This window comes from Lissotriton vulgaris, chromosome 12, assembly GCF_964263255.1.
Source record: "Lissotriton vulgaris chromosome 12, aLisVul1.2, whole genome shotgun sequence".
Lineage (NCBI taxonomy): Eukaryota > Metazoa > Chordata > Amphibia > Caudata > Salamandridae > Lissotriton > Lissotriton vulgaris.
Genome location: NC_141700.1, coordinates 135,913,277 through 135,941,103, shown reverse-complemented (window position 1 = coordinate 135,941,103; position 27,827 = coordinate 135,913,277). Strand labels below are relative to the sequence as shown.

The 27,827-nt window shown below is 46.8% G+C and overlaps 1 protein-coding gene across 1 annotated transcript in view; it reads right to left on the bottom strand.

Moving 5' to 3' along the window:
* AQP10 (aquaporin 10) overlaps positions 1–27,827 on the bottom strand; it is a 63,472-nt gene that overhangs the window by 13,142 nt on the left and 22,503 nt on the right. Inside the window, exons 2-3 of the mRNA XM_086946400.1 lie at positions 14,562–14,688; positions 13,981–14,118 (exon numbers count right to left, since the gene is read on the bottom strand). Of these exons, the coding sequence (XP_086802526.1) occupies positions 13,981–14,118; positions 14,562–14,688 (265 nt within the window). The remainder of the gene's footprint in view (positions 1–13,980; positions 14,119–14,561; positions 14,689–27,827) is intronic.

The following is a 27,827-nucleotide window of genomic DNA, read 5'->3' as shown; positions in this document are numbered from 1 at the left end:
TCTTCTAGAATCGATATGTTTTGAAAACATTCACTAATCCTCTGCTAATCCTTTTATAAACAAACATGATCATGCACAGCTGGCTGTTGGCCATGGATGAAAATAAAAAAGTGGTGATCCTTATACAGAATAAATCTACCATGTGTGAGGATATGTTTATGTACATCGTGTACAAGGATTAAGATATGGTGCCAAGAGCCTGATGTCGGAGAAACAGAAGTAAGATACTAGGGTAAAAGGTCACCTGTGTAGGACCAATAAGCCGTGTGGATGGGACAAAATGTATGTAATTGGTATGTACATCATGGGACTATCCTAAAGGACATGACAGCCTGTAGTAGGCATTGCTAGTGGTCAGCTTGACCCTTCTCTTTAGGATGACCTTTTGCTAGTTCTGTTTTTTTAGCCAATAGTATGAATCATGCTAGAACTTATCATTTCAATTTTCCTGTCATCAGTATGGGCCAACACGCATTTCAGCATGCTATAAAAGCAGGACTGGCATGAAATCAGCTGGCAATTATAGGCAAGATCGCCAAAAGGACTCCTAAGATGTAAAAGGGACTAGCTAGGTCAGAGGGATGACTCTAATAGGAGCACAGACAATTAAGCATGGAAGCTATCCATGAGTTTGTAGATAAGGTTAAATCATAAAAGAAGAAAGAGTTGCTCTGTCACCCATGAACTGCAAAGACACTGGAATTATGCAGCAAAGGAGGACCACATTTTGCGCCACGGTTGAATAAATTATGAAGCATAAGACGTTTTGTTCTGCGGTAGTTTACTTTGAGTAGTTTACTCACTTCAGTATATATTTATGCTGTTTGTGCAAAACTTTCAGATTGTTGGTACCATTTTAACGTATGAATACAGCAGCCAGCAACTGAAAAGAGAACTGCAAATATGCGCAGAGTCTGCCTCTGCACCACACGTGGCACTCTTTTGCTTTATCTGTGTGAACTAGACGCATTTTAGTTTTTGTTGAACTCTGCAAGTTATGCATTAGATGGTAGACTATAAGACAAATTGCGCAAAATCCGCTGCAGCCGACTCACTGCAGAGTTCTAGTGGCTATTAACTAGATCAAACAAGCATTTTTTTGGCATTGTAAATGACAATGCCTTTTATTTATGTGTTTTTTAAAGCATGTATAAAAGGCATTGTCATTGTTAATGCCAATAGCTCAAACTCTCATAAATGCTAGAACACTCAAATGGTGGCAGCACCCATTTCTTTAGATGCTGCTCGCCGTATTCAGGTTACAGCGAGCAGCGTCTAAAGAAAGGGGTGCGGACAACATTAAAGTGAAAGCGCGTATGGTGCGCTTTCACCTAAAGCGGAAAAAACAAAATTAAGTAAAAAGTTTCTGTAGCACGGCCGCTAAAGTGATAGCGTCCCGTGCTGTTAATTATAGCGGCTGCACTCATTTAATGATTTAATTTACAGTGCAGGCCGCTTTCAACTTTAGCGCCTGTGCTTATTTATTTAATTAAAATAAATAAGCATGGCCGCTAAAGTTGAAAGCGGCCTGCACTGTAAATTAAATCATTAAATGAGTGCAGCCGCTATAGTTATAGTGAATCGAGCTATAATTTAAATACAAATAAGTTAAAAGCAGGCGGCCTGCTACGATGTTGCGGTTGGAATAGGGGAAGTTCATTAAAGAAAATAGTGCTCGCCGACTTATAAAGCAGACCAAGTAACAACACACGTAACAAATCCAGTTGTTATGGGAGGATACAAATGCAGACAAGGCACTATGCCTATCCACAAATGAAAAGCAACCATTTTGCAAGGACAGAAAAAGGAGCCAATGGAAAAGATGGACGTAGCTTCTATGCCGTACCTCAATACAGCATGCCTCACAAAGCAACGCATGCGCTGCTCGGGCTCGACCTATAAAAGAACCTGGTCTTTCTATTAAATGCACAGGGCATGGACCAATTATGCTCATCATAGCCCTACCCCTCCTATTGGTAAAGCACTGACCCCAGGGTGAACACTAACATAGAAACTGAAAATGACACATGCCCTGTGCCCACGTTTTAGACAAGACCATACTCCTTGTTATGCATGGTACTGGAGCAGTTGCAGCTTCATCTGTGCCCCAGGGCCACTAGTTAGAAGGTGGACCTATTTTTTAGCATTGAGCTACTGTCTTACCCTGGTGGTAGAGTGGGCAGTGTCACTTACTTGCAAGAAGAAGGCTTGGTTTGAGATGATCTGCAGAGGGGTACAGGAGTGTGCATTACTAACTGAATGGGCACGTACATTACTAAATGAATGTCCATTCGCAACTCACACCCCAAGATAGAGGACTATAATGTTCTATCTTGAAGTATTGCGGGGCTGGCAGAGAAGATCGTAGACACACTATGGGTGCAGTTCATCAGGCGCTTCTCCGTGATCTGTCTCCAGGAGACTTGGATGGTGAACTGTAACCGATTTTTGGAGGGGTATAAAGCTTTTTTTGTCCCTGCATCCCCAGCAACTAGTGGAAGAGCCAGGGGTGGTTTGGTTATTTTTACATCACTGTCCCTGAAATGTAGGATTAAGGATATCTCCTCTGCCCATAGCGATTTCCAAGCGATTGTTTTAAGGTGGGGGAACTCCAGTCTATGTCTGATCAATTTCTACAATGCAGTGTACAGACAGGGGGTTTGCAAGATAACTCAGCTGAATAGCTTTGTTAAGCAGTCTTGTTGCTTCTCTAGAAACAGCCTTTTGATAGCAGGCAATTTTAATGTTCATCCTTGTGGGGACCCTGTCCCCAACAGTATGGGTGATATGGGCTGTGCTAGGATCCAGGGTCTCCATTTTGAGCACTCCCTACAGGGAGATACACTCAACGAACTGCTCAATGAATACGATCTGTTTTCCTCCATGTGTTTTGTAGCACCATCGAGTAAACAGATGGTTCCGTCTTTTAAAGGTGTAGCGGTGGATCTTTTATAGATCATATTCTGATCTCTACAAGTATTCAGTCCCTTTTATTGGGGTTTACAATTTAAGAGAGTGCCTTTAGCGATTATAACCCTGTGTGCATGCATTTGGGGGGCAGCATATTATTAAGGCAGGCAAGGTTGGTAGAACCAGGTACGCTGAAGCTTATTGATGGTAGGCGTCGCCTTAAATGGGCCCAAGTAACCCCATCCCTTTTTCAAGAAAAGGTTAATGAATCCTGTGCGGTAGAACTTACCTATTGTGTGGAACCTGACTCTACTGCCAAGAGTATTCTTAATGCTTCTAAAGGGATTGTTTACAAGGTGGGGGTACTGTTATCAGTCCCGGCACAAAGAAGGTTGGTCGAAGATCCCAAGTGGTTTAATCCATCATGCTTTAAAGCCGCTAGAGAATTAAAGGCCGCACTGAAAGCAAATCCTACGGATCAATCTCAGATTCATACTCTTCGTATTAACTATAAAAAGATACTGGCTGATCGCAAAAAGGAACTGAAGGAAGCCACTTGGCGGGAACTTTTAGATCCTTCCACATTAAGCAACAGCTCCAGATTTCGGAGCATTTTTAATAAAACTCTTTTTGAAAGGGACAGGGCTGAGGATTTGGGCACTAATATTACAGAAGAAGAATGGGTGTCACACTTCAGCTGTATTTTTAAAAGTGCCTCAACCTTACCCCAGCCGTAACCGAGAATTCAGAAAAATGACGGGTACGTATTTACTCGAAGAGAAGTGGAGGAATGTATTGCCAGTCTTTCGTGTAATAAGGCACCAGGCCCGGATGGTATTCCACCAGACCTTTTTAAATCTAATCCCTCATTCTGGGCATCAATTCTGGTGGCGGTACTTAATGCTGCGGCGAAGGAAGGGTGTCCAGCATGGGTATCTCCACCATCGGACCCGTTTTTAAAAAGGGGGGTCATAATAGTACTATGAATTATAGACCGATTTCCCTTATCGACTCCGTGGTTAAGGTTGTAGGTGGAGTTGTTTTAAACAGATTGGCGGCCTGGACGGAAGAAAATCTGATTCTTTCTTATATTCAGTATGGGTTCCGCCCAGGTCACTCTACCCTGGCACAATGCCTTAACCTCTATTTGATCCACGGAAAGTACACTGTTGCCCGGGGACAATCTACATGGCCTTCATGGATATTTCCTCCGCTTTTGACTGTGTCAATCGGGGGAAGATGTGGCAGTCCATGAGGGCCATGGGGGTGGAGGCAAATTTGGTGGACTTTCTGATGGATCTGCATAGAGACACTAAGGCAAACATTAGATTTGCTCAGGACCTGAGGGTCTCTAGGGACTTTAGTACAGAAAGGTTTAGATAGAAACTGGGGCTGATTTTCCATTTGTGGGACGCAGGGGACTGCCCGTCTTGCTTCATGCAGACGATGCAGTTCTCCTGACCCACACCCCAAAAAGCTTACAGACTTTGCTGGACACCTTCCGCAGGTTTATGGCCGATCGAGATCTGGCCATAAACAACTCTAAATCCTACATAATGCAAGTCGGGTTGCGCCAGAGGAGGCAGTACTCCTTTAAGGTGAACAGATAAAACCTACCTATATCATCGACTTTCTCCTACTTGGGTGTCCTATTGGATGACCGCCTGGATTGGGGCCCTCTACTTAGAAAGAAAAGGGTGAAGTGTCTAGGACTAATACAGCGAATTTTAACTTCGCTACATAAATAGGCAAGCGCCCATTAGCGCCAATGTTAAAAATTTATCAGGTAAAGAGTATAGCGGTTGCCAGTTATGGTAGTGAATTGTGGGGTATACAGGTCTGGAGGGCATTCAGTTCATAGAAAATAACTTTTTAAAACAGTTGTTGGGGGTTCCGAAAGGGACTTCGAACTTAATAGTTCACGAACGGACTGGACTAACATTCATCTGCGATATTCTGGCTATGCGCCCACTGCTTTTCTGGCTCAACTGTTGGCTGAATGAGGATCTTGGCCTTACTCAGGAGTTCATTAAAGACATTTTGAGCCTGGACCATATGATTAAAATACCATGGTTAAAATACCTAAAGGGCTGCTTTGGAGAGCTGGGGTGTCCGGACCTTTTTTTAAGACATGATTGTATCACTAGAGCAGATGTGGCTTCTGTGAAACAATCTTTTATCTTGCGAAAGAAACTAAAAAGAGAGGGGATGGAACTGTCTAAAAATAGCGTCCGCAGGTACGTGATGCTCAAATCCACCCCTTACTAATCAAGCTTCGATTGGATTATTTCCATCTTCTACTTGCTGTACCGAAGGGGTGTCACAAAGGACAAGTGTTAGCAACCTGTGGCTGCGACAGTTTGTCTCCACAGGATTTGCTGCACTTTGAGTTTTTTTTGCAGTTTTTATGATGCCCCTCGGAGGCTCTTTTTAAAACCACTTTAAAAAAAGTTACATTTTAGTCAGGTTCGCCCCGCTCTTTATTTTTTGCAATTATTGAAGGCAGAGTGTATCCCATTTGTGGTTGATTTTCTGAAATCATCTTTAAGGTACAGAAACTATGTGGATTCTTAAAAGTTTGCTGCTGTATTTTATGAAGTAATTTTTTTAAATATCAATGATTTTGTTTCCATATCTTTTCATATTTTTATATATATTGGGATATTTGTATAGTATGTCTGGATATGTACATTTGTGTTTTGTATATTTTTAGGATGAAATGCAAATTTTCTATGGTTTTCTTTCATGTAAACCGAATAAAGTATTTTGAAATGAAACTCACACACCTGGAACTGAATCGCCTCTACACATTTTCAATCATGGTCAGGTAGGAGAACCTAGGTACTGGGAGACACATTTTCTTGCTCCAAAGTTTGATTCAGTCAAGCCATTGATGTAGCATAGTAGGCATATTTGCAGAGCGCACGTCCACACAAGCAGAGGTTTCTTGGCACTACATTTCCTAACTCAGTGATGCTTGTTTCTCGAACTCCAAGGATGAAAGGCGGAGTGAGCCCTAAAAAACAGCAAACCTTTATCAAAGGGTCAAACATTGGAGTGGATGCACTAGTCTAATGAACCACCCATCTATGAGGAGGCTCTCTTTGCTGACATAATCAATTCATATATAAACTTCAAACTTGCACTGGTTAATGTACAACGCTCTGACGGCTCTCAAGGGCCTAGTTTGCGTTACATACCAACACATATTAATAACTTAATCAGCTCTGGATCACATGAATTCGTAGAGTGGGAAAACTGGGATTCCAACCCAGATGCCCTTTTTTAGGGTTGAGCCTGCAAGAGAATGCACTAGGGCATGCATCTCACTTGCGAAACGTTGTTGTTATCAAAAAAAGGCATTAGAGCATGTTGCTTACCATTTGTTGGCTTGCGTTGTACTCTTCTTTACAGCCTCATAATTCGTCAAGGCAGGCCTCAACTCATTTTCGTTCCTCTCTGGGGAGCAAGGACCAAGCACTGATTGAATCAGCTTTATCGGTGCCTGTCACTGCTCCTGACATGAGTGAGGTACTCATTTGTTCTGTTTAACTTTTAGTACCCTGCAAGCAGAAGGCGAATGACTGGCAAAAATGTGCCCAGCAGGACAGATATAATTGCAAAGATTTATGTTCTATAGTTAACTTTCTTTTATTTTGCCAACTGTTCTTTTCTCACTTTGCACTCATGTTTTCTTTTGTTTTTTTCTCTTGGGGGCTGTTCTCAAAAGATAAGGACCAATTTATTGCAAAGCAACATTGTTTAATTTCTGAAATGATGCTTTAACACATAAACATGGAGTACATCCCAATCCACCCAACTCTAATTTGCCCCATTCCAGTCCACGCCAATCTACCTTACCTCACCCCACACAAATCCGCCCAACTCAATCCAACAGACCACAGACCAATTCAATACACCTCACTCCAATACAACCCACTCACCTAATTGCACTACAGTCCACCCCACTCCAATCTGCCCCATACAACCCACCCTGCTCTAATCCACACCAATCCATCCCACCTCACCCACACCAATCCCCCATACTCAATCCAATCCATCGCAGACCAATCCAATCCACCCCACTCCAATCCAGACCATTTACCCCAATCCAATCTACTCCAGTCCACCACACTCCAATCCTCCCAACCCATCCCACTCTGCCCCACTCCAATTTACCCCACTCCAATCCAAAACAATCTGCTCTACTCTATTTCGAAACAATCTGCTTCACTCTAAGCCGCCTCACTCAAATTAAAACAACTCAACCCAATCCACAGCACTCCAATCCCGCAACCCAACCAAACCCACTCCAATCTATCCCCCTCAAATTCGCCTCATTCCGATCCAAAATAATCTGCCCCACTCAAATCCAAAACAATCTGCTCCACTCCAATCTACCCAACTCCAATCTGCCCCACTCCAATCCAAAATGTTCTGCCGCACTCCAATCTGCCCCAATCCAATCCAAAACAATCTGCCCAACTCCAATCCAAAACACCCTGCCCCCTCCAATTTACCCCACACCAATCCTAAACTATCTGCCCCATTCCAATCCAAACACTCTGCACCCGCCAATTTACCCCACACCAATCAAAAGCAATCTGCCCCACTAAAATCCAACACAATGTGCCCAATTCCAAACCAAAACACTCTTGCCCACTCTAATCTAAAACACTCGGCCTCACTCCAATCTGTCTCACCCCAATCCAAAACAATCTGCCCCACCAGTCGGACCCACTCCAACCCGCCCCTTCCAATCTACCCATTCCAATCTGCCCCCCTCCAATCTGCCCCACATCAATCCAAACCAATCCGCCCCACTCCAAGCTAAAATAATCAGCCCCACTCCAATCTAACACAATCTGCCCCATTCCAATCTAAAACAATCTGCCCCACCTCAATCCAGTCCGCCCCATTCCAATCCAATCCACCCCTATACTTTCCACCCTACTCAATCCAATCCACCTTACTCAAGCCAATCCACCTCAATCCAATCCAATATACTCCACTCCAACCCCACTTCACCCCACTCCAGTCCACCCCACTTCAGTCCATCCCACCTCAATCCAATCCACCACACCTCATTTAGCTCAACCCCAATCCAATTGAATCCGCCTCAAGTCCACCAGCCTCCTATCCACCCACTCCACCACAGTCCAATCCACCTACTCTACTCCAATCCACCCCACACTACCCCAATCCACTCTACCTCAGTTCAACCCACCCCTTCCCATCGCACTCAGTCGAATCCATCCAGCCCACCACATTCCAATTCACCCACTCCAGTCCACCCCATCCAACTCCACTCCAATCAAATTCGTCACACTCCAGTCCAATCCACCCCCACCAGTCCAATCCACCCCCACCAGTCCAATCCACCCACTCCACTCTAATTCACCCCACTACAAACCACCCCATGCAATCCTATCCACGTCCCCCAAACAAATCTAATATACCCTGCTCCAATCCACCCCATTCTAATCCACCTCACCCCATTTCAATCTGCCCCCTCCAATTTAATGCACCCCATTCAGTACACCCACTCCACTTCACCCCAGTCTACTCTTCCTCAATCCAATCCACCCCACTACCTCAATCAACTCCAACCCACTCCACCTTATTCCCCCCACCCCACTCAAATCTAACGTCACTCCATTCTACGACACTGCACTTTACGACACTGCACTCTATGACACTGCACTCTATGACACTGCACTCTATGACACTGCACTCTATGACACTCTCTGCCACTGAACTCGACTCCCTTCAACTCTACTCCCCCACCTCCATTCTACGATACTCTACTCCAACAAATCTAGCCTACAACACTCTACTCCACCCACTCCACTCCAGGACACTGCACATCACTAACTTTTAGCCATGCAGAACAGCAGCCACACTAGTGTACAATGTGGCAAACCCACATTGCCAAAGCCAATAACTCTGTGTAAACAAGACCTATTGGCTTTGCCAATGCTTGTTCTAGATTCTTCACAGTACCATCTAAACCACAACTCTTCCTTGCTTGAGGCAAAGGGCCTGTATCTGACTGTAATAGAAACGTAGACAGTGACTCCTCACCGAGACCTCTGGTCCATTTAGTTGCCTTATTGACTACCAGATCAAATCTTACCTAGCTTTCTGCTTAATGCAGACTTTCTTGTCACCTAATAACCTCTGTGTCCGTGTCCTTTTAAAAATCATTTACTGATTTAGTCTCCACCAAGTGTGCTGGAAGGTTCGAATGATAGGGGTGCAACTCCCACGTAAGAGAGGAAAGGTGGCTGTCAGATATGTGCAATAATTAAAATGAATTAATCCAGCACTATTTATCATAAGGGTTTGCCAAGATAGCTACTGGGTATGGCACAAAATACTTCTTGGAAGCACCAGCTGGCATACTCTCTGTGTTAATCACTTCAATAAAGTGTGATCTAATCTAATCCTGCCTGTTCAGACACTGGGACATCAGGTGGTGCCAAGTGAGAACTGCAGGTGTGAGTATTCCGCAATGGAGGAAATCAGGTGATATCCCAAAAGGCTTCTGCTTTTGAAAGATCAAGTTTACTGTGGTCTGTCATCTCACATGCAACTAAACCTGTTACAGCTGAAACCTATGAAGTGAGTGGCCCCCAAACAGTGGAACGAACTCCCGCTACATCTTCGTATGGAACCTTCGGAATCTAGATTCCGGGGTAAACTTAAGACATTCCTGTTTCCCATTATGTAACTTTTCCCTCCTATGGCTCTACTAACATCTGCCTCTTGAAATCCTAGCAGCAATTAGCGCGGGAACACACTGTCTTCTGTGTAACCAGGCGCTCAATAAATGGTTTATTATTATTATTATTTATTATCGCCTTCTAACACTCTTGAGCACAGTGCTTAATTTGAACAGGTGGTTGCAGGTGCATACATTTTTTGGTACCATGACTTATTTTTTATCATCAGATTTTGACCCAGAACAAAAGAGAGAGAAGAAAAGTGACAAAGAAGGTGGAAGAGAAGGATAGGAGAAGATTGGCAAAGGGAGAAAGAAGGGATGAAAAGGAGCATGCATGAAAGCAATAAAGAGACAGGAAGGGTAGGGTGATGGAAGAAAGAGGGCATGAGCTGAAATCAAGACAAGACTATGGGCCATTATATCCTACGGGATCTATATTTCAGCAGACGGGATATCCGTTACCATTGTGACGGAGTAACCCATCCGCCACGATCTATATCACGCCCTATGTGTCTCAGTGGACTGACATCTGCTCCAGAAACCTGTGTTTGATCTCATGGCCACAGGTTTCAAATCCCAAAGATCCAGTCAGCCTTTCATCCTTCTGAGGTTAAAAAAATGGGTACCAAAATATTGGGTATCAATAATCACCTATTATCCAGTGCCAAGGTGCCCCAAGGGTTATGCGAGCTTTACAAGAACGTTTGATGTTAAGACTAGGCTGCATTGGTCTTCAGCATAACTTGCGGCACGCCCCTACAGAAGACACTAAACGCCGTGCGCATATTTGCTTCCACAAGTTATGCAGTGGCTGTGTGCCATAGCCCTACTTTCTGTGCTACAACAAACAGATAATAATAATCTGTATCATGAAGATTTCCTGGCAGCTCTTTCAGTGGTTTGGTAAAAGCACTCGGTTTGTGGGCTCAACAGGTGCAAAACTCAGGGTCACATCTTTTTGTAGGCTCCAGGCTTGAATGAACCTTCACTTGGTTGGTAGAGGAGAGCAACAACCATAAAGCTACTTCTACAGTCTATGCTGGATGGCACTATTTTGCCCTCTCTTCAGACTATCTTTGAAATGCATATCTCACACATCTACCCTAATGTGGCTTTTTTAGAGTTTAATTAGGAAATATACCATAAAGGTGCAATACACGCACAGTCATATTAAAATTTGATATCAACAGTAATGACCATTTTTGAACTGCCGAACATAATCTCCACCGACTTCCAGTCCAGCGGATGAGCCGGAATGACGTTTTGTGGTGAATGGAAGGATCTTTCGGTGGTACACCCATGGAACATCAACGGCATACCCAGAAACAACCATCAGCTCCAGATCGAGTAGTCTGACATCTTTGGCAAATGTAATCTGCTAGGATTTGGAGGAAAAGAGGGATCGAGCTGTGGAATTAAGTAAATGGCATACAGTGATAAAAAGTCAATTAAATGAGCACATACATCTATGAGGTTTGTAAGTGTTCACTTAAGCCCAAAGTCCTGGTCTGGTGATAACCTTGCACCATCAGCTGTTGAGTCTGTGCTCTTTGTTACATTTTTGCTGAACAGGGCCTCACACACCTTTTCAGCAGAGATCACGTAATCAATATTATATTTTGTAAGATAGGATACTTCACTAGATTATAAACGGTTAATCTCAAAACACAATGAATGCCTTGGAGAATGCCCTGAGAACATGACTTCCCACCAAATGTTCTTACAGGGACTAGCTTAGTGTTGCCTCTTAAATCCAAGCAACTACAAGCTATATTGACTTGAGCATTTTAGTAATTAAAGCAAACACAAGGAGATGATGGACGGAGCACTGAAACTTTTCAGACACTCACCCCCAGTCACAGATCTGGGTTGAATCCATCATCATTCTTTAACTCACTTCGCCACCTCAGTTCAGACCCAGCCATATGCAAATCATTCTTGACCCTGTGCCTCATGGGAACAGTCCAGCCCGAACTGCCAAGCCAGGTCTTCACTGAACCAGATCCTGGGACCGGTTTCTGGGTTACACCCTTCATCAGCCAGGGTAGCTTGAATCCAGGGGCAAGGTGAGCAAGGGACCCACATCTAGGCATATCCTACCAACTTAGGGCGAACAAAGCAAACACAAGGAGATGATGGACGGAGCACTGAAACTTTTCAGACACTCCCTCTCCTCGTGTTTGCTTTGTTCACCCTAAGTTGGCAGGGTATGACCAGACGTGGGTCCCTTGCTCACTTTGCCCCTGGATTCAAGCTAGCCTGACTGATGAAGAGTGTTACCCAGAAAACGGTCCCAGGATGCTTGTTTCTGGTTCAGGGAAGACCTGGCAGGGCAGTTCTGGCTGGACTGTTCCCATGAGGCACAGGGTCAAGACTGATTTGCATATAGCTGGGCCTGAACTGAGGTGGTGAAGTGAGCTAAGGAACGATGATTGATTCAACGCAGATCTGTGACTGGGGGTGAGTGTCTGAAAAGTTTCAGTGCTCCGTCCATCATCTCCTTGTGTTTGCTTTAATTACTAAAATGCTCAAGTCAATATAGCTTGTAGTTGCTTGGATTTAAGAGGCAACACTAAGCTAGTCCCTGTAAGAACATTTGGTGGGAAGTCATGTTCTCAGGGCATTCTCCAAGGCATTCATTGTGTTTTGAGATTAACCGTTTATAATCTAGTGAAGTATCCTATCTTACAAAATATAATATTGATTACGTGATCTCTGCTGAAAAGGTGTGTGAGGCTCCGTCCATCATCTCCTTGTGTTTGCAGTTTAGTAATTACACATAACTTGATTGCTGTGTGTAAGCAAATGGTGGGAGATCAACGAAGTACTCCACATCACACATCGTGGGAACCATGGTCCTCTTGTTTTTGTCAATGTTTCATTGGCCTTTAATATTGTGGACCTTAGTAAGCACCCTCTCCACCAAAGGGCCTCAAAGGAAGCATACTACATTGCTCAAGACATACCCACTGAATAGCCCACCTTAGTCAGATGGGCACTTTCAAGTTAGAAACCATCTCCAGGGCCTGTGACATAACCAACGGCTCAATTCTTTCTAAGTCGATCGTCAATTTCTATATGGAGACACATTGAACAGTTCTGACAGACAAGGACATCAAATACATAAGTGCAGTGATTACACTGAACTGTGCCTGAAAATTCAATGAATGCGCAATGTTGACCTTATATGAACGGTGTTGCACCCTTCCAAGCTAGACAGTCCAAGGGTTACCTCAAACTCAACGCAATGAAAACCAAGTTCATCCTTACTCTGCTGAGACTAAACAGCAACAGACTCAAGATATCCTTCTTCATGTAAACATATATCTTGTTCAATTTTAATTGTTGCAAAGTGGGCTGATACCCACTTAGATTTGGTTTGTGTGATATAAAACCATAAGTAAAATTGCAAGACTGCAACTAAGATGCAATCATCTATGCATCAAGATGGCTTCAGACCTCCGACTGCCAATCAGTGCCAGGTCGCTTGACTTCAATTTTGACACTCCCCGCAGATGAAAGACCCATACCATTGCGAAGATGAAAACTGCATGGCAAAGTTCTTCTTTTCCTGAAACAGTATTAAGAACTACCATTGAAGGTCTGGGCCTCTTGTATCTTCATGGGAGCAATGCACTGCCAAGACGTATGTCGGAATCCCACCACGACACTCCAAAAACCATTCTCCACCAAGTGACCAGCCCCTCATCTTGAGTCTTCAGAGGCTCTTAGTGAACTCCATCGGCTCTCTCTGTCGGCCTTCCATACCTTTAAAAAGTGTTGTATCATTTGCAATACACTCTATACAAAGACGCCTCATTACCTGGACTCACTGCAATACTAGAATTCAAGAGTTCAGGAATGAGAAAACTTTCTCCGGATCCCCCCAGGATCTGGAACAAGAGCTAAGTCGAAATTAGACAACTGATGCCCCCTCCATCCTCATCTTCCACAAGCCCTGAAACAATTGAGACACCTCCCTACATACATCTTGCTACATCCTAATATTTCTACACTGACAACTCCGCTTGACTTACACACCAGCTACAATCCTCTGTCGACATGCACTCCGCCTCACATGTTATGGTCACCTAGCATGGAATAGCTCCCTGCCCCGTTTATTTTGTACCACACTCCCTTGCTTTGTACCTAGATTGACATCCCATAAATCCCACTGTACACACCTACAAAGCAGTGGGAGCAGGAACACTTGGACTAAGTGATGGGAGGACAAATGGAGTAAAGGAGGCAGCAAGAGGCAAAAAGAAGTGAGGAGACAGTAGAAGGAAGGAGATATAGGATAAAGCGTGGCAGCAATATAAGTGGGGTCTGGGTTACCACACCGTAATAAAGAGCATAGGCAGTTCCGGCAGCGGCAAATGACGCAACAATCTGTATGACCACGAAGAGCGGTAGTTTCCTCCACTGGAAGCGTCCTAGAAGGCACATGCTGAGCGAGAAGGCAGGATTCAGGTGCCCTCCTGGAGAAGACCAACAAAAGAGATCAGTCAGTAGCCCTGCCTCTCACATCTTTCTGGTGCCACATTTCCACACCACCTAAGTCTATCCCACTTTTAGCCACCATAAAGGACCGCTGTGGGCACGGTGTACCCATGTTGGATCAATGTGTCCAATGATCAGTCTTAACAGCAGAGGTTCTGTTTTGGAACATTTTGTAAGCCTCAAGTCTCCTAGAAGAACAGCAGTGAAGGAAGAAGAATCTGTCGCAAGAGTACACTCTAAAGATCATGTGAGGGTGATCCATACATAGATGATCGAAGTGACAGAAAGAGGACAAGCTGGTCTAGAATTATTCAAGATATTTGTTTTATTTTGCAGTAAGAGAATAAGGAACCTAGTGACAGCCAAGCCCTTCCTGAGAAGGCCCCATCATGTAAAGAGGTATGCATTTGCCACACTGTACCTGAGACGCCGCCCGAGATGTAGATGGCCATGGTGACCGCCAGCGCGCCGCCCAGGTACATGGTGAAGTAGCCTCCTTTTGTGTGGTAGCTGGTCACAGCCTGCGCGGTGGAGCCGTTGGTCATCAGCTGTAAGGAGAATCGAGAAAAGAGCCATGTATTCATGGAAACAAAATACAGCAAGGCCGTTCTTCACTCATCCTCCTAAGCACACAACACGGTTTTGGAGACATCTTCTGGTGTGTTAGGGAGCGATTAGTGAGAGGCTCAGTGGCATCAAGCAGATGACAGGCGGCAACATTTCAATGAACAACCCAACATTTTTCTACCATAACAACATAACAGTGCCAGTGTCTTTGTGCCAGTGTAGACACGGTCTTAGCGTCTCTGTACCAATGTCCTAGCGCCTGAGTCCTGGTGCTAGCGTTCACCTGCTTCGTGTCCTTGCACCAGTGTTTCAGCTTCAGTGTGCATGCATCCGTGTCAGTGGCCTGGTGTGAGGCTCCCAGCGTCCGTGTTTGTGTCCCTGTGTCAATGCCATGTCCTGGCGTCAATTTCCCAGTGCCAGCGTTGGTAAGCCTGTGACAGTATGTGTGTGTGCTCTGCTGTGTCCTTTCCTGTGTCCAGAAGTCACTGTTCCAGCTTCAGGCATTTTATCAGTATCTCAGTGTCACTGCCCTGCCCCCGGGTCAGTGTCCGCCTGCTGCCACCCCAATGTTCCTGTCGGTGATCCATATCAATACCCAGGCATCAGGGGTAATCATTGTCAACTATTACAGGATGGTGCCCCTCTGTCAGCGACTTGGTGTCTGTGCCCTACGGCCAGTGTTTGTGCACTGCCAGTGTCCCCCTGTCAGCATTAGTGTTCTTGTGTCAGTGTCTTACTGCCGCAGGATGGCTCAGTGAGCTGTTGTGATCTGTAGGCCACACATCTAAACCCAACCAGGGCTGGCTCAGCATTGCACCCTTTGAATGCTTGGTGAACTGAGTACCATTACAAAGGTTTTTTGGAACACCTTTTATTTAAAGTGCATCGAAATGGCAGATGAGTGATATGAAGCGCTATAGTCTTCTCCCGAGCTCCCGCAAAACAGCTATATAGTAATGGCGCTGATGCGCAGCGGACACGCGCCAGCGCGCGCCAAAGCAAAGCCCGCCTGTGCCCGTCTGCGCGCTGGTCACGCACAGCGCCAGCCACTCTGCTGATTTTGGAAAAGATAAACCTGCTGCTCCTACTCTTAGGTACTCGAGTACTCTTCTACGGGCAATAGGTGAGCAGGGTGGTGTTGGGGGGAACCTCAACCAGCGGCTACGGCAGGGACTGTAGCTACCACCACTAGAAGGGGCTCCTTAAGATGGGGTCTGCTCAACGGTATGTCCCTCTGTAAACATTATTTGGAGACGCAGCTGTTGCTTGAGTCTCATAACGTAGATGCCTTGGTGCTGGCTGAGACCTGGACTCACCCCGGGTCTGATTTGGAACTGGGCCTGGGGTGTCCTGAGGGCTATAAAGCCTTTCACAAGCCACATTCTAGCAGTAGAGGTGGAGGGGTTGGGATTTTATTTATGGAGGTGTGGAACTTTCCTCCTGTGGATATTGACGTGGTTGAAGGGATCGAGCTTTTGGGCTTTGCTCTCAAAGACCATGGGCACCAGGTGCTGACGGGTATTATTTGCTACAGCCCCCACCCCCCCCGGGGCATGGCCAGCCTCCTTCAACAGAAAAACCTGATTGATGTGCTTAGTAATATGGCTCTTGCACATGCTAGACTCCTCATAGTAGGGGATTTTAACGTATGGGCTAACGGGAGCATGGGCCCAGGGTACAATAATCTCCTACAACTGTGTATGTACCTGTCTCTTCCACAATGGGTGGTAGAACCTACACATACGGGGGACATATTTTGGACCTGACTGGAAGTAGTGAATGTTCTACCAGTTGGGTGGTCCGATCACCACCTGATGAAATTTGATGTGTTTAACATCAAGCAGAACGAACCTGCTACGAAGGAAACAAGATGCTTTCTTAGCAGGGACTGGAAAGGTCTTTTGAGGAAAGCCAGTGCTTCCCCAGTATTCCACCTTGAAGGTTATTTTGACCCTGGGAAACAGGTGGAGGATAACTATGCCACCTTCTGCTCACACATTAATGACCAATTTCCCCAGCGTGTCCCTCGAAAGATGGTCAAACAAGTTGGCAAACCCTCAGCGCCCTGGTAAAATGCTGATTTGCAAAAGTTAAAACTTGGCTGTAGACAAGCAGAACGAAGGTGGATGAAGGGGTATTTTGATACAGATAAAGCTATTTGGAAAGAGAAAATCTTTAGCTATAAGAAAAGTATTGCCTCTACTAAAGCTGAGTATTTTGCAGATGTAATCCCGGGTGCCCCAAATAGCTCCAAGAGCGTTTTAAAAATAATGAATGATATTGCTAGCCCTGCTTGCACTTAAAATAAGGTTCTCCCCATGCAGGAACTCTGCAGTAGCCTGGCCGCCTTTTTTGATAATAAGATCTGCAAAATTATTGAAGGGCTAGAGGGGGACAGCACAGTTGATGGGGCTATTGGCCCCTCACAGGATAGGCAGGAGGACTGGAGGATGATAAGGAAGGCCTCGGTTCAGAAGCCTCTTCTAGATCATTTTGACATTCCTTCCGTGGAGGTTTTTCATCAAACAGCTCTTGGGGTTTCCTCTGGTTCACCATTGGACCCTCTTCCCCTCAGGGTCTGGAAAGCATTAGGTTCCGAGCTGTTTCCTTTATTAAGGCAGCTATGCATTCAATCCCTGTGTAGCGTGTAGCGGGGTGGTCCCCTCCTTATGGAAGCAAACGATTGATTCCCAATTATTGAAAAAACCTTCGCTTGACCCAGCCTGTCTCAAGAGCTACAGGCCTATCTCACTCCTTCCATATCAGGTGAAGATAATCGAGCGCCTAGTGAGCAGGGCACTCTCCCAGTTCTTGGAGGCAAATGATATACTGGATGACGTACAAGTCGGCTTTCGCCCAGGACATGGAACGGAGACCGCCCTGTTAACTGTGTTGGAAGATCTTCGTTTGCGTGCAGACATGGGCCAACATGCCATTTTGATCCTGTGTTGCACAGCCAAGTGGAGAACTGTCCCATGCACTGCCTGAGTGGCCAAACAGGACACTCAGACCAATCACAACGCTGTTGTCATGCTGGTGACAGGAGTGTCCTGATTGGCTTAGGGAAGTCTGGAGTTTGAGAACCTGGGCGCTTCCATGCTGCTTGTGGTGAGGGTGTGTGGGTAGGCCTAAGCGACCAGCATGGCCACGTGCGCAGGGGTGGAAGCGCGGAGCATCAGCCAGTAAACCACACACTCGTCTCATTCGGAAGTGACGTGCCCGAGCGCGCGTCCTTCTTTTATTGGACCCCGCAGGCCACGCCTGGCCTGCGGATGCGTGGATGCGTACGTGCGTCTGCTAGAGTGCTAACCGCACTACATCTCTATCAAACTTTCAACAATTTCAAAATGTTCAGTAAACTGTTCATGAAACGAATATACAATGATGAAAAGGTACTTGCGTGCTCCCCGGTTGCAGAGTTCAGGAGCTCAGGTGGCAGACATAGTCATTGAGTTTCTGGTTGGGGCGGGGGTTGGGCCTCAGACTGTAACGAGGCGTGCGGCCCGAGCCTCGATCCCCGTGGTGGGCCTGGCTCCGGACGGGGGTGGAGTGTGTTGGTGCCTCAGGCTCTGGGGTGAAGCCCCCGCCGTCTGCTGCAGAGCTACTCGCCGCTTCTGGTGCTGTCGCTCCGGGTGTTTCGGGGATGTCCTCCTGGGCTTCAGCACTTGCATTGCCGGCTGGAGTGATTATTTTGAACCACGACGAGTTCCTTGACACTTCTTCTCCCTCCTTATTGGCGGTCACCATGGTGCCCTTCGTGTTGGTGACCGTCCACGGCCCTGGTTCATAGAAGGTCCGAAACTTTCCCCCGGGTCGTCGATTCTTGATGATGACCCGGTCTCCTCGATGTAGTTGCCTTGGGGCGGCCCTGCGGCGGCTGCTCGCCCGCATGTTATTCCTGCGCCGGCGTCTTTGTGCGCGTTCCTGCATCTCATCCAGTTCCTCATCTTCCCGCCTTGGCCCCGGCGGCACGGGGAGAAAGTCCCTACGTTGGCCTTGAAACATCAACGCCCACGGGCTTCTCAGCGTGGTGCAATGGGGCGTTCCACGGTACTCTCTCAGGAATTCGTGCAGTCTCTGTTCGGGGTCGGCCTCTTCGACCACTGCGATCCTGAACATTTTGTTAAGTGTTCGCATGAATCGCTCCACCTCCCCGTTGGCTTGTGGCCACTGGGGAGTGATGCGCCGGTGGGTGATGCCTCGCGTCGTCATGAAGGTGGCAAACTCCGCTCCCTGGAAGGGAGGGCCGTTGTCGCTTTTGAGTTCACCAGGCAGGCCGAATAGGGAGAACATCTTTTCAAGTGCTGGCCCCACGTGGGCAAAAGCCGTGGATTGTATCTTCTCTACGAGGGGGTATTTGGAATAAGAGTCTATGACCACCAGAGTATGCCCCTCACCGGGGAAGCTTCCAAAATCCACACTGACCTTTTCCCATGGAGCTGTGCAGGCTTCCTCCGTGATGATGGGGACTGGTCGTTCCGGGTCGCTGGTTAACTGGCAGGACATGCAGTTCTTGACATACTCGTCCACGGTGTTTTCTAGTGCGGGGAACCACACCTTCTCGCGCATGCGCGCCTTCATCTTGGTGACCCCTTGGTGACCTCCGTGTGCCAGTTGGGTGGCCCGATGTCTGAGTCGCCTTGGTATCACGAGGCGCGTCCCTCTCAGGAGTGTACCCTCCTCCGTGGCGCTGAGTTCATGGCGGATCTGCCAATACTCGGTGAGGGTTTCTTTGTTCGCCGCCGACCAACTCGGGGGGGGCCGGAGATAATCCGTCCAGGACCCTTCTTGCACCGCCTGAAGTGTCCGCATGTAGGGGAGGTCTTCTGTGGCTGCCTCCTTGATTTCATCTAGAGTCATACACTGGGGGCAAGAGGTGAGAGCCACCCATTGAACATAGCCATCACACTCCTCATCAGTGGCTGTCAGTTCACGCGGCAGTGGGTGCCGTGACAAGTAGTCGGCTGGATTTTTGGCTCCGGGTCTGTAGATGACCTCCATGTCATAAGTTTGGAGCTGGATCACCCATCTCTCGATTCGTGGCGGTGGATGGGGGGCAGTGCCCTTGAAGAGTGGCACCAAGGGTTGATGATCTGTGACCATGACGAATGCTTGTCCGTGTAAGTAAAGGTGGAAGTGTCCACAGGCCCACTTGATAGCTAGCGCTTCGCGCTCAATCTGGGCATATCTAGCCTCGGTGGGAGTTAGGGCTTTGCTCGCGAATGCTAGGGCGGTCCATTTCCCTGGTTCATGTTCTTGTGTCAGGACCGCCCCGAGTCCCACGGGGCTGGCATCCACGATTACCTCAGTCCGCTTGGTCGGATCGAAGTATGAGAGGGTGGCGTTTTCTAGAAGCGCTTCTTTTATGCTCCGGAAGGCGTCTTGTTCTTTGGGGCCCCAGGTCCAGGCGGCATCTGCCTTCGTCAACGCTCGGAGGGGCTCGCTGCGGGTGGCCAGTCCTGGGATGAAACGGCCGCAATATGTGGCCATTCCGAGGAAGCTCCTCACTTCCGTGGGCGATTGGGGTGCTGGAGCGTCCTTGATGGACTTCGACTTTCGCGGGTCGATCTGGACTCCCTCCTGGTTGAACACGTAGCCAAAGAACTCAATCGAGGGCTGGAAGAATTGGCATTTCTCCTTGTGGAGTGTTGCTTCATGTGCACTGAGTCTCTTCAACACATCCCGCAAGTGCTTGTAATGTTCGGAGGCCGTGGCTGAGTGTATGAGGATATCATCGCTCACGTTGATGACTCCTGGCAGTCCTGAAAGCAGCTCCCTGATGGTGTTTTGAAACACCTCGGCGGCCGAGGATATTCCGAAGTTGAGTCGCTTGTACCTCCGGAGGCCCAAGTGGGTGCTGAAGGTGGTTATGAAGCGGCACTCTTCAGCGAGTGGCAGTTGATGGTATCCCGCATTAAGGTCGATTTTGGAAAACCACTTCGAGCCATTCACATCGGCTATGATGTCATCCATCGTCGGGGTCAGGTGTCTTTCCCGCTTGATTGCCGCGTTCAGCAGTCTCATGTCTATGCATAGCCGGACCTCGCCCGGCTGCTTGGGTTTTTCGACGATGACCATGGGCGACACCCACGGGGTGGGCCCGGTCACCTTTTCGATGACCCCCAATTTCTCGAGTTTCACCAGTTCCTTCTCCACCAATGGCCGCAGGTGGAATGGGATTCTCCGATGGCGGAGAGAGGTGGGAGTGACGGTTTTGTCGATGTGCAATTTGATCGGTGCGCATTTGATGCACCCAAGACCTTTGAACAGCTCGGGGAAGCGTTCCAGAAGTTCTTCTACCTGGTGGTTCCGTATGTGGTTGGCAAAAGCAATGAGCTTCAGGTCCTCCGCCGTGTGGCTGCTTATTAGGGTGTCGGCCTCTCGATCAATGATATGGATCGTTGCGGTTATTTCCACGTCGTCAGCCCGTATGGGTGTGACTATTTTCCCTTTCAGGGGAAGTGGGGTGTCGGCGCCATACGCAAATATCTTGGTCTTGGAGTTTAGGACTTCCGGGCGGGGGCGCAGCTTGTTGAATTCTTGTAGGCCCATGACATTGACGGTGGCTCCTGTATCAATGACGGCCTTCACTTCGCTCTCACCTACGTGGATCACACATGTTGGCTGCGGCCGTCGTCTGATTTTTAGTTCCCTGGCGAAGGAGACCACATACGCCTCCTCCTCGTCCTCGGAGTCTGATTCAACCTGCGACGTTGGTAGGAATTTGTCTGTCCTCCCCGGAGGTGATTCTGCTATGGATAGTTGGCGGACCGCTTTAGCGGTTGTCCATGATTTCTGCGAGTTTGGGGGTCTGTTCCTCCGGCGGCAAACCGCTGCGAAATGATTTGGGATTCCGCAGTTCCCGCAGACTTGGCCTTGGGCAGGACAGTCTCTGGCCGCATGGGGTTCGTGTCCACAGTATCCGCACCGGCCCTGTGGTGCGTCTCGCCGGGCTCCTTTTCTTCCTGGGCCACGTGGTCGTGCCCGTACTGCGTCAGCCCGCTCATTCCTGGTCGTTTCCGGTTTGGCGGGAATCTTATGCAGTGCTTGCTCCATGGCCGTGGCCCTGGCATCTGACAGTTCATGAGCTCTGGCCAGGACAAGGATGTCCTCGAGCGAGATCCCGGGCTTTCTTAGGATGTGGCCCCTCAGCGTTTTGTCCCGACACCCTTGTATCAGTTGGCGCCTGATGGCCTTGGTTTGGTCTTCGTCCGTGGAACTGGCCAGTTCCCGGACGCGAGTGTGGAATTGATCCATCGATTCACCTTCTCGTTGGCGGGCTTGTCCCAGCTTAAAGACTTCAAAGTCTACATTCAGTTGCGGGTCAAAGTGGTTGTTCAGTGCGGTGACCGCAGCAGCATACGTGGTTACTCCCGCCGAATTGGGTAGGTGTTTGAAGAGTCGGAATACCTCGTCCCCCGCGTAGTGAAGGAGCAGCGATCGTTTCACCGCGTCGTCCGTTTCTCTGGTGACCACGAAGTAATTTTCAAGTCTCTCTAACCACACCTTCCACCGGGGTGATGCTGTGGATGGGTCACTCGCTTCGCTGAAAGGCGGCAGCACTCCAGCAGCAGCATGCTGGAACGGGATGTTGATGACCGGTGCCGCTGCAGGAAGGGAAGAGGACAGAGGAAAGGCGGCGCAGACAGGTAAGTGATCTTTGTTTTTTTCAGCCCGCCTCACCACCCCCGTTCAGTAGCAGCCGCCACTGTATTAAAGCACACGAACAAAAGCAACATGCAGGAGAGCAAGCTGGCAACGCACGGCGAGAAAGAGCAACACAAATGCATGAATAGCAATATGGAGAAGGGGAGAGGAGCACAAAGGCAAGCAAGTGCAACATGAGTGCACAAACCAAATCACCATGCAGGTGAGCAGGGTTGCCGCACATGGGTGGGAAAGAGCAACATAAGTGAACAAATGAAAACAACATGGAAGAGAACAAGGCGGCAGCACATGGGTGGGAAAGAGCAAATGAGTGCGAGTGGGATAAGAAGCACAAGGCTGAGAGAGACTGACGCAGAGGGAGAATTAGAGTTTACGAGGGAGAGCACATAGTGTCTCCTGGAATGCTTGATCACAAAAAAAGAAAGCTCCAAAATAAAGCTGTGGTAGAACCAAATACTTCAATCGCGCTCCTGGGGAGGGACAAACACAAGAAGCAGGAGGAGAGCCCACACATGCTAACGAATGACAAGCGAGCAAGCAACAGTGATAGTGAAGCCAACCAATGGGCTCTATGCCTATCTAAGCCATGCACTTTTGTATGTGAGGCCTAATAAGGTGCCTTCCAACTAGCAGCAGGATAGATTTTTAAAAACCTAATAGAGGCATACCAGATGCACCCTTTCCAAATACATGTCTGAATGCCAGGGCTATTCTGCTAAAGGGAACAACTGGGGAAGTATTAACAGATACAATGGGCAATCTTACCATGTTCTCTAATTCCCCCAATAAAAGCGACTTATCATGAAAAAAGTAATCCTCCCAAGCCACCTGCAAAAAACACACAAGAGCTGCCAAACAGGAGAACATTGAGCATTTCCCTGCTTTCTGACTTCTTTGGCATTCTCTAAGTGAGCAAATAAGTCCCCTAGCTCTAAATAAACATGAGAACACCTCTATTGTTGGAGCAGAGAAGGTGACAATCATAGTGTTAAAAGTGGAAGATTATCTGCAGCAAGCCATTGCAGAGCCAACAGATCTCAATGCTTGTTAATGATGCACTGGCTTTCCCTGTTCTATGGGCCTTGGGGAGAGAGGATGGTTGGTCTTAACCATTGCTTCCAGGTTCAGGGGCATCTGCCAGGAGTCCTGCAGAACCCAGGAAAAAGTATACACGCATATTTCAGGTCATGAAGGGGAGTCTTCAAACCTAAAACAGGTTCTGAGAATACATTTGTTAGCTACGGCTCTGGCAGAGAGACTCCATTATTTAGTTCAGTCAACAGTTAATAACAAAACTTGTTACCTCCTGTTGCTATGTCGTGAAGGCCTTGCAGGCCAGGCTGACAGGGCTCTCTGAGGACCTGTCAGTACAGTGCTGCTTGTCTGCTTTGAATGAAAGCAGAAATCACAGCTGCAGGAGGGGGAAGGAAAGCAGGAAAAGTGTCGGGGACTGCTTAAGAATGGCAGGCATGGTTTTATTTCACAAATGTAAGCTAGGGAGGGGAGGCCATGTTATGTATGGCTCCGCCATTACTCCTCTGTCTCTGAGTGCAGTTGAAAAGACGGGCAAATGATTTGGGGGGCAACGCATACCATAAAATTATAAATAAGTAAAATGTGAATTAGGGAGATGCTTTTCACATCAAGGTCCTGAGTGAAATTAGACAATTCGAGGTTAGTTCTAGTTGTCTCTTTGATGACAATCAAAACTCTTAGGTGAAAAAAATCCCCCTAATTCATTCTAACCGATCTATAATTCTATCTGTGTGATATGGCTGCCATTGAAAGGTTTTGTAGTGAACAAATGAATCAAATAATAATTCCTGGGTCTCCAGAGACCCAAGTGTAATGGATCTCAAAGATGGGAGAAAGTGGGCTTTGCTGTCTCTGTGCCAACTGCCTTCTCCCCGGTCAACGCAGGTGTTTATGGGGGAGAAAAAAATAAAGCCTGTATTGAGAAGCGGCTCGCTGTCAGTGCGGTGCCACCTCAAAGTGAGACCGGAGACCAAAAATTCAGGCAGGTCAGGGGTGGGAATGCACAGAGGGAAGTATGTGGTGGCAGGAGTGGGGCAGATACTTTTTTTGCCATGTGGGTGGGAAAGAGTTTTGAGAGGGTAGTGGGGATAGCTTGATGGAGGCCAGGTATTTTTCTGGTCCAGTTTGTTTGCTGAGGGTGCGTCAGAGATGGCATATGTAGAGGGTGTTGTGAATAGGCGGCAGAGGCTAGGTATTTTTTTTTTACATTTGGAGATATTTGGGTAAGTGTTTTTGGCAGGAGGCCAGGTATTTCTATTTTAATTTGGGGGAGAGTATATGTTGAAGGTGGTGGAAGTGGAGGGCGGGTGTCCACACTTTTTTTTGGATCAAACTTTAAAAAATATATAATATATGATTCCTTCATTACACCTTACATGCCTGAAGCAGGGAAGTAGATTCTAGGCGGCCATAAACAACATACAATTATGGATGGCTAAACCTTGAAGTAAAGTTTCACACAGAGCTTTACTCTTATCATCTATTTGATGTCACTCAGAAACCATTGGTGGATTAATAATTCACGTCTACCGATCTGTAATTCAGTGTTTTAACCCCTTGGGCGCGGCCGCAATTCTGCGCCTGTGCGGCACATTCCGATCGCGGGTGCGGTCATGACGGCTGGGAGCCGTCATCAGCACACGAGCACTGTGCTCCCGGCCGTCATCAGCATGGAAGGGGTTAAACTGCATTTGGAGTATACCGCCCCCTATAAATACATACCTACATTCCTGAGAATGTTTTCAGTTGCAAATGAGCCTTTTTCATAATCTGACAGCAGGGAGCTGGTACATATTTTTGCATAATAGTCCCCAAGTTTAATAGAACACCATCTTGGGGATGAATGGCACATTGACATCCATTGTGAGTACTAATCTTCTCACTGAACACAGACCCGCATAACATTCTCAGCCATGGGAACGCATGACACTGACACACAGACCTTAATTTGAGACACAGCCCACCAATCATGTGGTGGACCTTCACAAACAATCAACCCTGGCACCCACCTTTGTGGCTCAATCTATAGAAACCCATGTACATGAATACACACATCCACTGGAATACACAGCATGCTGCAGACAACAGTCACAAGGACAGATATCTCAGGAACAGTGAGAATGCAAATACACCACTACTACAAATCAAACAGGTAAAGGGGAAAAAGAGTAAATAGAGAGCAGAAAGGTGTTGCTCACTTGAAATATCCTAACATCATCCACAATAGCCCCAAGAGTATCGGCGTCTCGTAGTACATGCGGTCGCATAATTCAAGAGACCCTGGCTATAATAAGTAACACGATATATCTTGTTATACATTGATTTTATATAGCACGTATTACACCCTGAGAGGCGTTGAAATATGTTACTGTCTCTTCCCCAGTCGAACTGGCCTATGGAAGGCATAAACTGGCCTTGGGGCAGCCTCCCGTTTTTCCAATGGGCTAGCTCAGCCTTGTTCTGGTCTCTTGTACCTCAGGAGTAGGGCAGGGTAGAGCACACCTCTGCCATGTCATGAAAACACACAGAAACTTTGTAACAACAGTCCAGTCTGGCTCACAAGGAGCAAACCATCAAGATAATGGGACAGATAGGAATGCAAATTATCCTTATCAGACTGATATGGCCAGGTTTAATGCTTATAAAAACAAAAACCACGCCGTTGTGTTGCCACCCAAACAGAAGGTGTAAATAACATGTAGCTGGATCTGGTGGCTTAGTGGACTAATGCCTCCATTGTAGGGACCTGTGTTTACTCTCATGGTAACAGGCTCAAATCCCCGTTGGTCCACTCAGCCTTTCATCCTTCGAGGTCGATAAAATAAGTACCATTGAGATGGGTAACAATACACATCTGTTATTCAGCGCCAAGATACCCTTGGGTGAACTTGCACTTTATAAGTACACATTATGCTATGTCCACGTATGCAAGCTACATGCTTACCACTTGCACCTAGTTTCTCTTTACCAGTGGGCCTCAGTGACATTCATGGAAGACTAACTAAATATTTATTATAGATATCAGTACCAAGAAGACACCCAGAGGAAGTCCTTAGAATAAACGATGACATGTTAGCAAGTTTCACGCGCTCTTCCCTTCTGCAATGCATTCAAGTTAGCAAAGCTTTTTTTGGAAACCAGGCTGTTCACTTTAGAGGAGTCCAGGTCAGGAAGAGGTTAGTTTATATCTCAAAACCTGCAGTAAATATACATATTTTTTATGCAACACTTTGGCTCAATGGAAGAGCACCATGTCCTTCAAAGGCAGAATGCCTCTTAATCAGGGTCACAGGAATTACGCGGCAGTGGAGGGCCAAACTTTCTTGCATGGTTGAGTAAAATATGCAGCAAAAAAAAAAATGATGCCATTATTTTGTCATGCTTACACTTGTTAACACTGTCTTGTTATTTGTTGTACCTTATTAGTACAAGATGAATACCCAAATAAAGTAATAAGCAATGGAAAGGTTTGAGCTAGAAGCAAAAGTCGTTTTGTTAAAATCTGCAGATCATTCAACAGATGATGGATTATGTGGAAAATGCGGCAAATCTATAATTATGCGAAACATGTTGCAGCAGCACAATCGCACAATTCCAGTGGCCCTGCTTTTTGAGAAGGAAAATAATACTTTAGGCCTCAGAGATTTGTTGGAGGGCGGCACTACCAAAGAAGTTGCCAAAAATGTTGTGGATATCTCGTCAGTAATTTGTATAGTGGCAATCAGTAGCGGCTGCTTCCGGACCTGGGTGGTGGGCCGGATTCCGAATATTAGTTGCACGGCATCAAGTGGTCTAAGCGAGTACGCTCTGAAAACTGATGATAATGATTTGAGACAACAGCATTGGGGTTGTCTGAGCATTTATCGGACTTAAGAAATGATGGGACACCGGGAAAGATGTAAAACCGGTTTAAAGATAGCCACAACTTACTAAAGCAACAGCCCTGAGGAAATCACGGTTACTTACCCTTGGCGACGAAACACGTGTTGGCTAAAAAAGAACTACAAGAATAAATCAAAAAATACAAGAAAAATAAGAATTGTTGACATCTGTAATTTATGTAGTGTACAATAATATGATTATATGTTGATACTAGCGAGTGCTGGGGGAGATATTAACTTCTGAAGTTGTTTGACCTTGGTCATCTAACTGGAGAGTGGGTGATCTCCCTACCTCAAAGCACCGCACAGAAGTAGAATTACAATCATTTTATGTGTACGTCATTTAGAGCGCCACAAAACCTTCCACAAATTTAACCCTCGTTACCATATCTCAACTGTAAATCATGCCCTTTTTTTGGGAAACACTTTTGACATCAGGAAACTAGGAGCTTCATGTAGGAAGCCGGGGTCGTAATACAGGTAGTGTATTTTACACAGTTTGCCTCTTTCTGCTTGTTGCTGACCTTTATTTGGTC